The sequence below is a fragment of the Cephus cinctus genome, unplaced genomic scaffold, assembly GCF_000341935.2.
Source record: "Cephus cinctus unplaced genomic scaffold, Ccin1 Ccin1_scaffold0905, whole genome shotgun sequence".
NCBI lineage: Eukaryota > Metazoa > Arthropoda > Insecta > Hymenoptera > Cephidae > Cephus > Cephus cinctus.
In genome coordinates, this window is record NW_014333480.1 from 77,498 (window position 1) to 87,928 (window position 10,431).

The window sequence follows — 10,431 nt, forward strand, 5'->3', positions numbered from 1 at the left end:
TATGTAACTTTTGATTTTGTAACGCGAAGAACGCGTACAGGTCCTTGACGGTCGGTTGTCGTATTTTGGTAAACGCGGATTAGCCGTGTTACGATATTTGGCTTTGAATTCGTACGGTACGCGAAGTACCCGTTACTATTGTTTGATTGTATTTTGGTTTTGTCTTTTCGATCTATATTAATTACTATTTCTTTTGTAAATAATTACTTCGGTATTGTAAGAGATCGTCGCACTTCACGTCGCCGATTTTAGTTAATAAACCGAACCATTTCTTTGAGATCGAAGTGTCCGAATGATTTTGTGTGTCGCGTGATCGTCTGACCCATCCGACCTATTGTTCCGAATCCCGCCGCCTCCGCGTAGCTGAGTTAGCCAACGCAGGCACGCGAAGACATATCGTAGAAACTGATACGTGGTTCCCGTTTTGGAACCTGGCGCCCAACAATACCTTAGGTATTTCGAGAGTAAAAATTTGTTAGCCCCTGGGTTGCCTGGAACGCGTAGGAATCGCGTAAAGTTGTGCGCCGATCGGTCTTGCATTTTCCGGTGAGGTCGATCGCGTAAAAATACGTCACAATATATAATATATATTATCGCACTTGAAATTGTGATATATTTGCTAAAAAGTATCAGTGAATATGAAAATTGCATAATTTAATTCTACGATTTGGACGACGAATCGCACAAACCAACTGCAAGAGAAATGACGAAACCTCAAGACTAAATAGGATAATTGAAACTGTAGTATGGCCAGAGTCGTGTGGCTCATTGGCAGGCCACAAACTTGCACACAGTATTCAGACTTGCCATCTTACGATTTAATAGAGTGAACTATCGATGACCGTCTAAGTTTCCTGAGGAATTGCAGCTTAATGCACTAATTGATCTATCTAGCAAATTCCTACATATAAATTCCTACTTGCATTCCTAAGAGCATCACGAAACTTTTTAATATTACCTATTGAAAATCAACATTCACGTGCTTGACGCTTGTCACTACCGGGATGAAACGGAAATCCATTCCTCCACCCCCCTTACTGTGTAACTTGACGCGAATTACATCATAACGCAGGAAAAGCTCGCGTTCATTAGTACCCAACTAGTAAGATTCATGTCTTGACGGTTCCGAGACAGTCGGTTCACACTGCGACCCACGGTAACCCTCCTCGCCCCCGTCTCTCGGTCAATAACGCGACAATGTACAAGAGACAAATTCAACCTGTAAAATGCCCTATTCAAGACTCTATTGTACCCATCAAGTAATTCGATTCTCGTTGAAAGTTTGAGCCTCTGGAGGTCAGGAGCACCGGTCCGAATTTTCTCCCTGGTGCACACACTAGGTACGAGCTCCCTTCCCTCCTACCTTCGTGCCTCCACGCACGATGATAACTCCCTGCCTACTTTATCCCGCTCCCACAATCTCTCCTCGTGAACGACCTAGACCTTCATTTTTGGTCCGGACGAAAACAAATCTGATTTAAACAATATTTATTTTGAACCCAAGAAATCTTAAAAACTATAGCTCGTTGCATCGGGAACAATTCATTAATATTATGACACATAAAACAGATTGCAATTACCTATAAATCAAATTTAAAGAATGTTTATAGCAAAAGCGACTGATTGATCTGCAGGTAATATATTCATAAACGATTTCCAACCTTAATTTTTTGCCAAGACAAAATTTATTAATACGACTCTTCGCTCGCCAAATAGAAACTCACGAGAATTGAGTTCCGGGGCGGTACAGTAGAAATAAAAATTGTGAAGTATAATCCGCGTTAAACCTGGTATACTCCCTTCGGGAATGATTGATTGTCGTGGCCTATTTTATCGTGGCTCACCGTGTCAAGAATTAATTGCTCGCCTGTATCCTGCTGGAATTAAATCGGGAGAAACCCGCCGAGTTTCTTAATGTTTTTCAAGACTGCTCGTCCCGCCGCTCATGTTCATCGAGAAAATATGCCCAATGACAGACAATAACAACTAGTCAACATAAATAATGAGCTGCCGACAAGTCAATATGATATAGTTGACACTAACATTTTCCATCAGTGTAATATACAAATCAGACATAAGCACATCAGTAGTGACTTAGTAAACAATGGGAAAGCGCTGTTATCGAATGGTTTGTGCTTTTAATTTCTCCAAAGTGATTATTAATTTAAAGGGGCAATCAAAAAGTCAGCATGACGAACCTGGCATTAAAATTTTCATATCAAATAGATATGCATATATCGACAGTGTTCATGTGAACAAAAGATGGAGTTAGTATGTCACTAACGGTGAAACACCGTGAAATTTCAAGTGTCACTAAATAATAAAGGAATAACAAAGCTGGAAGCTTGTTTATCACTCATAAAAGAATTAAAAAATATAAACAAAGTTTCATTGGATTTTATACGATATTGCATTATATACGATATATAATAACAATCTCTGAAATATGCGAATTTATTAATAATTGTAATGCACGAGCAAAAAGGAAGAGGAGCCGTCGTCGCATAAATTGAAGACTGTCCAGAAGGGGTTTGAAAGAAGTAATTAATGTAGGTGAAGCAGTAATTAAAATCCTTTAATGTGCACCATCTTGCTTCTTTAATATTTTCTATAGTCTTCCCTAATGGCTTCATGAGAACAGATTTAAGGTGCAAGATTTTAAGACAATGAATTGTACGTTTTCCATAAAAAATACTTGATGTTACCTGCAAACACACAGTTGTGTCGGTTTTTACTATTTAAAATAATAATGCTATTGACTATTAATAATAATAATATAAACATACGCTACAAGATGTACTAAAAGTGTACGCGGTCTACATGCACAAAAGGATACTTGTAAGCAAAGTAAGAAGAGTATTTTTCTTATGTATTAAATTATTATTATTTTTGTTGTTGTTATTATCAAGAACCTTACTACTCACGTATGCTCGACAATGCAAAATGACTTAAATAATAAAATTATCTGACTGTATTAGTTCACATGAATATAATATAACAGCAATGGCATTGCATGTAGCAGTTATGAGCTTCATCTTCAATTAAAATTCTATATATTGTCTGTTTTGTATATTTAAACAATTATGTATAAAATGTGGACTAATATTTCTTTGGTTTAATAGCAAGATTGAAGTATAAACTCTCAGAGAATTATTTTATGACGCATGACGTTATATCAGTAATTAGTGGTATGATGTTTAATGTTTAAAGTATGAAAATATAGCATCATAAAGAAAAGCCGCCATTTTACAACTGTCATAATGTCATTACTGGAACTTTGTATTAATACCCGATGCAGTATTACTTCAGTGGCACTTGGGTAAGCTCATTGACCAATGAGAATGGTCAAAGAGAACCTTAGATATTATTTAAGATATGAGTATAGTTACAAATACGAAACGAAAAGAAAAGCAATTAAAAATGTCAATTAAATTATTTGATAAAAACTCACCTTTTTCAAGAGCTTCGGCCGATTATCAAGTTGCTGCAGTTGCTCGGTGTTAAGCCCCGTCGAGGTAGATGCAGAGGATCCTCCAGGATCGGAAATTTGATTGGCCTTAAAGAGTTTTGACTGTTCGACCCTCTTCCTGAGATTCTCCAAAGCCCTGGCCTCCTCTCGTTTACGGGATGGCGGCCAATTCGGACCGGAAGTATGAATGATACTGATACCGGCACATGGTGATTCCTGTCGACATTTTACTTTGCGATATTATTTGCTGTATTATTCTCTCGAGTCTCACAAGTGTTTACGAGTAGTTTTTGACCATTAAATTTTTACGAGTCCATTGTGGTTTTTTCTCGACTCTCTGACAGAATCATCTCAACAATCATCTGACAGAAATTTGTCGACGCTACCGTGAATTATACGTATATGTAGACAGATAGATATAAGGGAAAATAGAAAAGAAATATTACTGCTGTATATGATACGAATACTGAATTAAACACAGTAGTGACAGGCCATACTCATAAGCCTTACAACAGCTGTTTTTGTAACGGTTTTTGCGTGAAAAAAGCAGGAGAAAAAGCTGCGTCAAGCTGCTCATTAATAACCGCACAAATCCAAATGTAAATGCTCAGATAAGAATACCATGATTAACTAAAAGTATACTATTAAAGAGGAATATATCTACTAGAAGAAATCTACAAAAAATCAATTTAAGTACCGCATCAGATTCCAATTAGTACTAGAAAGAAAAGCGGTAAACCATTCGCAGCCTTTAATGGTTACAATTATCCTAGACACTTCCTACAGCTACGAGTAGAACAAGAAAAAGAAAGGAACACAGCGTATCGAACTATTCTATTTCATTAAGCTGCCAATCCTAGTACCAAATATCGAATCAAAAAAATACATGCCAGAGTAACGAGTAAAATAATGATGAAAAAGCATTCTAGCAGACTAGAAACTGTCGCACGTTTTTCCTAGTAATTTCACATGAAAGCAATAAATCAAACTGAAAATATGTTGTAAAGCTGAGGCTGTACGTGTACAAGTATACATATGTGCTGGAATTGTGATTCGTGTTCCTGGAAGTGTATGTACAACGTCGCATCTAAATAAGGATTACGCCACCTTCTGATGGTGATTGCTGTTCGCAACGTTAAAGTCGGCGAGATGTGCGGTCTGGCTGAGAAGCCGCCGACTTGCTGGGCATCGGTTACGGTTGATGATCTCCTTCTGAATGGCGTACTCCATGAAGTAGCTCTCGTTGTCGTCGTGACGGGACGGCAGGAGCTCCGCGGTTTCATCGGCCGTCGCGACGTTCATCTCGCGAAGCTCCATCGTAACGGCTGAGCACCGCAGGAGCACGCTCTGCGATTCCGACTGCTACCACTGCTGCTGCTGCTGCTGCTGTCTCTTCATCTAACACTATAGAAAAATCGTCCATCCCCTCCAAGGCGACACGTCTCACGTGACTTCGTATCTACCACCGTTGATGTTTACCCCTACCCTTTGGTTAGGTTCGAGTGGGAGTATCACCCCCACCACTACTTCGCAATAATGATGTACATGACTGTTGTTGATGCTTAACCACTCACGAAGTCTTCGGTAGTATAGTGGTCAGTATCCCCGCCTGTCACGCGGGAGACCGGGGTTCGATTCCCCGCCGGAGAGAAATTTTTTTCTTTTAGTTGAAATATAACTGATTATCTATAAAGATCTGTATAATGTGATTGATTATCATGATTTAATTATAATGATTCAAATGACGTTTATATTTATGTTGGAATTATGCTTCAAGAGACAATGTTGGATATAATTGAAATTGTATTCCTTATATCATTAATCTTAATTTAGTTAACTATAATCGGAGGTACGATTTATATATTTTTAGTAGAATTTCGAAAATAATGTAGATATACGTCATTGATCAAAAAATGGACTCGTTTCAAGTATACATACCGTATTAAATGTAAAGACTAGTTTATTACCTTCAATAGTATCCATGATAGTCTAGTGAAACAGTTTTACTGTTATTTCTTACTCAACGATAGTATGTATGCACTGCACACTTCAGTACGGAAATGAAATGGCAACTGAGGGTAATGGTAGTTTTTCTGATAAATCTGTAAAATTTTCACGATAGCATTGTAAATTTTTGTGAAGACACTTTCAATTGCACAACGGGCCTAACTACTAGCATCTTTTGAATCGTTATGAATCGCAATTTATTATTACCGTAAATGTTTCAAATTATCATGTTTTTAATATTTATACTCACAGCAATAACTAGCAGCAGTATCAATTATGAACCACGTTTAAAACATAGGAACAACAAACTACAGCAATATTAACAATTAAATATGTACATAGTAGGTAGGGATTGTAAATATTACGCAAAAGAGCACACTGCCTATTCCACGTAAATTCCTTAATATTAAAGAGTCCTCGTATCATTACTACAATTCTTGTGTTATTGTATGTAGATAATACAGTAATAACAAGTAATATCATGTCAATTTTTACCGCTCTCAATTTGCAGATTTTTCTTGCACCTAGTATAAGATGTAAGAACGTGTAAGTTCAAATCATCGCATTTTAACCACTTTGAGCGTTACCTCGAGTATATTTAAGGTAAATACTATTGATGTGCTATAAAATAAAACCGCAAAGGGATTAAGGACTGTATGAGAAAATGTATCAATTGAAAACTTACTAGGCAGATTACACATTTATTTCCCGTGCAATAAGTATAGCAGATCGTAAACCCTATTTGTATTGTTTACAGGTTACATGATCTCTATGGAATTTCAAATGTATTTAAATACGTAACGTGCGCTGTGCTAACAATAAGACGCTTTTATGCTTTGATACAGCAGGTCTGAACTTGCTACGATTTATGGTGAACCACTTAACAACAACGCTTCCGCACAATTGTTTTTGTCTAATAAAATGTATTTCAATTGTATCAAATGTCCAATACATTACTATAAGTACTTTTCATACAAGAAAATGTTAAGCGATGTATCAGAAAGAAAAGACAAAATATTTCAATACCTAAGTCGCTATGAGTTGTATATGTAGTTAATGTTTCATTAATTTAACATTAAATAGTTTGTCTTTTTATGATCATCATAAATAACTTTTGACATTCTACTCTATGAATTTCCTTATTAGAAGTCACATGCTGTAATGAGTTTAATTTGTATTAATTTGTAATACATATATGTATGCATATCGTGTAAGAAAGCTTTGACAATTCATTATGTTCAATGTTGTCAAGCTGTAGCTGAAATACCAATGTTCAAAATTTATGGTTACTCTTGCATTATAAATCGCCAAAGGGAAAAAAGTCATACCGTCCTACCGGAAATACTGCTGTCATCTAGTGGCAAAGATAGAAAACAGCTTTCTATTGATCCTGTAATCATTGCGCAAGAAAAATCAAGTGGGTGATAAAATTTGATAATATTCAAAAACATACAACAGTCACAATTATAAATTAAATAAATATCCTTCTTTATTCAATTGCAGATACATTAAAATACTGCCTGATGAAACCTTAAAACCCTTGACATATTTATAGTCTTTACTATTTTACAGTTTTAGATAAAATGTTGCCGTTTAAAAAATATCGACAATTAGAATTATTTAATTTATTTAGACGATTACACATTTGCTTTCATACATTAAGTAACTCGGTTATTAGATATCAACGGTATCAATGATCAGATACATATATATTATGTATATGAATTATTTTTGTAATTTATAGTAAATAAATGATTGATTATTAATCATTAAATATAATTGTACTTGGGGCAAGACTCTACTGAGTCTCTTCTTTGAACTCATGTCTTAAAATAATTTGTCTCAGAGTGACACTTTCCAGAACAACGCTCATATCGCGTATAAAAGCTATGTTAGATTATCCAGAATATCATCTAACATTTCTTTTAGGTGATCGCCAAATGATATTCTATTGTTTGGCAGATCAGGAACTGCACATTGTTCTATTAAATGTGATAAATTTGGATATTTCTCCAATATCGCGACTGGTATGTCATGTAATAAACCCCCAGGAATTGAAGTTGCGCTAGTTTTTTCAGAGAGTAAATGCTGAAAACAATAATACATTAAAAACTCCAATGAAAACAGTTAAATCATATTTCAGTTACATGCGCTTTGACAAATATTGAATCAATCTATATTCAATAAATTGCATGTAATATAAAAGAGTACTTTATATAGATTGTCCTCAAGAAATTCAATTAGATTTTCACATTCATAAGTTCAATGACATGATTCATAGTGATAATATGGAATGCTATTAAGAATCAAACACGTTTTATTATTTTCCAACATTTTTTAACTCACTTGGCATACAGCATAGTAATTATGATCACTCAATTGATGACTGCAGATATCCATAGGAGAAAAAGTCAAACAATTTTGGCACTCAAAGTCAAAATTGTTTGTGTGTATCTTATGCCAATCGTTTATGTCATCTAAAGTTTGAATGAGATAAAGATAATCATTATAAATTTGAAAAAAATAATAAAAAGTTAGAGAAATGTAAATATAACAATTTAAATGAAAATCTTGCTAACTTTTGGTAGATAGTTTCTTATCCACAACAATAATATTTTCCAAGTCAACGAACTTTATCTCATATTGGGAGTCCACAGCAATATTCTCAGGTGAAATATCTGTTAGATAAAATCCAAAGTCTGGATTTCGAAAAGTGAACATTCGAGCAGCTCTCAATAATCTTGAAGCAATTTTAGCTCTATGCATCCATGATTCAGAATGAAAATTATTTAATGGCTGACCAGCATATTCCTCGAGCACAAGTCTCCCACAAGCTCCTAAGTATTTTGGTACTGGCCACGCATTATCTATGGAGAGAATCTGTACAAAGAAATATATTTAAATGATGCACCGATACAATATTTAAAAATGATGTAAGACTGTATTTTACCTGAAGAATAAGAGGTTCTGGATTGATCTTAATCATGGTCCACAAATATGCCTGTGATACAATTTTCTTGTCATTACCACTGTTTGCAAATACATTATAGAAAAGAAGATCTATTCGATCAGTAGATGGGCATAATCTAAGCCGACTGCCATCCACAGTTTCATAGTCTAAAGATATTTCTTTGATTATGCGAGAGTAGAAGTCTATATTGTGTGTCTGGGCTTGGTTTATATTCCTGGGGCAGATGTCTATTAAATTAGGATCAGTACAAAGGTCTGTATCGAAAGCATCCAATTCTGCAGTATGTGCCAGCTTCTTAAGAACTATTGGTTTTATTCCATTGGTAGCATAATATACATTTTTGGTACTGAACAAATTGGCAAATACCATGTGAAGACTAGAATATTCAATTTTTATTTTGTTTTTAAAAATATTGCTACAGGCTGAAACACCATAGCAAGCAGGACACTTGTGAAGTTCTGTCAACTGCACTACACTAACATTCAGTGTATCCATAAATATCCTTATACCTAAGGCTAGAGATAGTAATCCAAAGATAAGAAGAGCTTTCCACTTCCGAAATCTTATTATCTTACATATATATAACATGATGAAAAGTTGGGACCATTCCAACTATGAGTGAGTATACAATATATAGTTACAGAAAATATTAGTATTTGTTTATGAATGAACAAATTTTATTTTTTTTTAAAGATCCAATTATCCACTACGCAAGTCTTGTTGCACGGTATCATTTGAATGTATAAGCAATTGACATATGCACATCAAAATGTATTGTAGATAACAATATATGTATATGTATATACAATCAATTTTTGGGTTATGTACCGTCAGTTGACGATATCACTTTCCTCTTTACATTATGTATTAGAAAATAAACGCAGTTAAACTGTTTAATTTCTATATCTTTGAGCTGTTTCAGTGAATCCACTTGCAAATTGACACGTTATAGAGAGTGGTAACTACATACTCTTTACTCATTTTTCGATTAGCCATGATATATATATATTTTTTTTTTTGTATACATATATATATACCAATAAACAATAAACAGTTGTTAAATCGAATATTATTCAAACGTAGGTAAAATTTTTAATTATTTTACATATAGCCCTGATCTAACATCCTGCGACTTTGTATTATTCCTTTATATTCCGTAACACTTGAGAAGACGTCATTTTCAATAGAAAGGCAGCCATACCTACAGTGGCGAACAAAAGTATGAGGACAGGAGTACAAAACAGATCAGTTTTATTCAACGTAATGATATTTACAAAAAAAAGATCGATTGCTAACAATTCAGAAGCCAAAAAAATTATATTTCTTTAACTGTCTATTTTGAAAAACGACTTCTGTTAACAGCCTTCGCAATTTCTGCATACTATTTATTTTGATTTCAAGTTTAATATGATTTTTCTTTCGAAGACGGTAGTTTCTTGTCCTTTACGTCCCATTACTAGTTTTCAACTACGTTTTAACTTATTTACAGCTTCCTGCGGATTTAGTTCTTATCGCGAAAACGTAGGGACTCCCGTTTACTTGTACAAAGAAATATAATTTTTTTATGCTATTGAATTGTTTGCAATCGATCTCTTTTGAATAAAATGAAGTATGAGATATGTATTATTACGTTGAATAAAACAGATCTAATTGGCACTCTTTTTGTTATCCTACAGCCAGAGATGAGTAGGGAGATTGCCAATGAGCCTGTTTTTGGTGATGGCAATTTTTCTCTGGTTTCGGCGCGTCACCTTAGCGGAGGTCCCTCGAAGCAGTTCCACGTTTTTGATTGGTCGTGTATATATAGTAATACTACACGTGATAATCTGAAGCTGTGTTTTGGCGCGTCGACGCGCCACCTGAACGAGACTCTCGAACTAGTTCCACGTTTTTGATTGGTCGAATGAATTCGTGTGTTCCTCGAGATCCGCGATTTTAAACCGGGTGAACACTCAAATAGGGAGACTTATCCACCTTTTTTTTT

General features: G+C 34.9%; 2 protein-coding genes and 1 non-coding gene across 5 annotated transcripts in view; 1 reads left to right on the top strand and 2 right to left on the bottom strand.

Annotated features, from left to right (window-relative positions):
• Positions 1–4,860, bottom strand: part of LOC107271116 — a 64,501-nt gene extending 59,641 nt beyond the window's left edge. For 2 of the 3 annotated variants that reach the window (XM_015746736.2, XM_025088353.1), the window contains exons 1-2: positions 4,577–4,860; positions 3,452–3,685 (exon numbers count right to left, since the gene is read on the bottom strand). In XM_015746736.2, coding sequence (XP_015602222.1) covers positions 3,452–3,685; positions 4,577–4,786 — 444 coding nt within the window. In that variant the 5' untranslated portion in view covers positions 4,787–4,860. Of the gene's footprint in view, positions 1–2,170; positions 2,706–3,451; positions 3,686–4,576 lie in introns of those variants that run through there. The other variant, XM_025088352.1, reaches the window with a different exon arrangement.
• Positions 4,861–5,047: 187 nt separating this feature from the next.
• Positions 5,048–5,119, top strand: Trnad-guc. The gene has a single exon. It is a non-coding gene; the product is annotated as a tRNA-Asp (tRNA).
• A 1,967-nt stretch (positions 5,120–7,086) lies between these two features.
• Positions 7,087–9,539, bottom strand: LOC107271115 (deleted in autism protein 1 homolog). The gene is made up of 4 exons (XM_015746733.2): positions 8,427–9,539; positions 8,056–8,356; positions 7,823–7,953; positions 7,087–7,564 (listed from the first exon to the last, which is right to left on the bottom strand). Exons 1-4 carry the CDS (start codon positions 9,033–9,035, stop codon positions 7,364–7,366), a joined length of 1,242 nt encoding a protein of 413 aa, XP_015602219.1. The 5' UTR covers positions 9,036–9,539; the 3' UTR covers positions 7,087–7,363.
• Between the last annotated feature and the right edge of the window lie 892 nt (positions 9,540–10,431).

Coding starts and splice junctions, on each gene's coding strand:
- LOC107271115 (XM_015746733.2), bottom strand. CDS start 9,035: ATGTTATATATATGTAAGATAATAAGATTTCGGAAGTGGAAAGCTCTT. Junction 7,954..8,055: donor TAAGAAACTATCTACCAAAA/GTTAGCAAGATT, acceptor TTCAAACTTTAG/ATGACATAAACGATTGGCAT. Junction 7,565..7,822: donor ATTACTATGCTGTATGCCAA/GTGAGTTAAAAA, acceptor TATTGTTTTCAG/CATTTACTCTCTGAAAAAAC.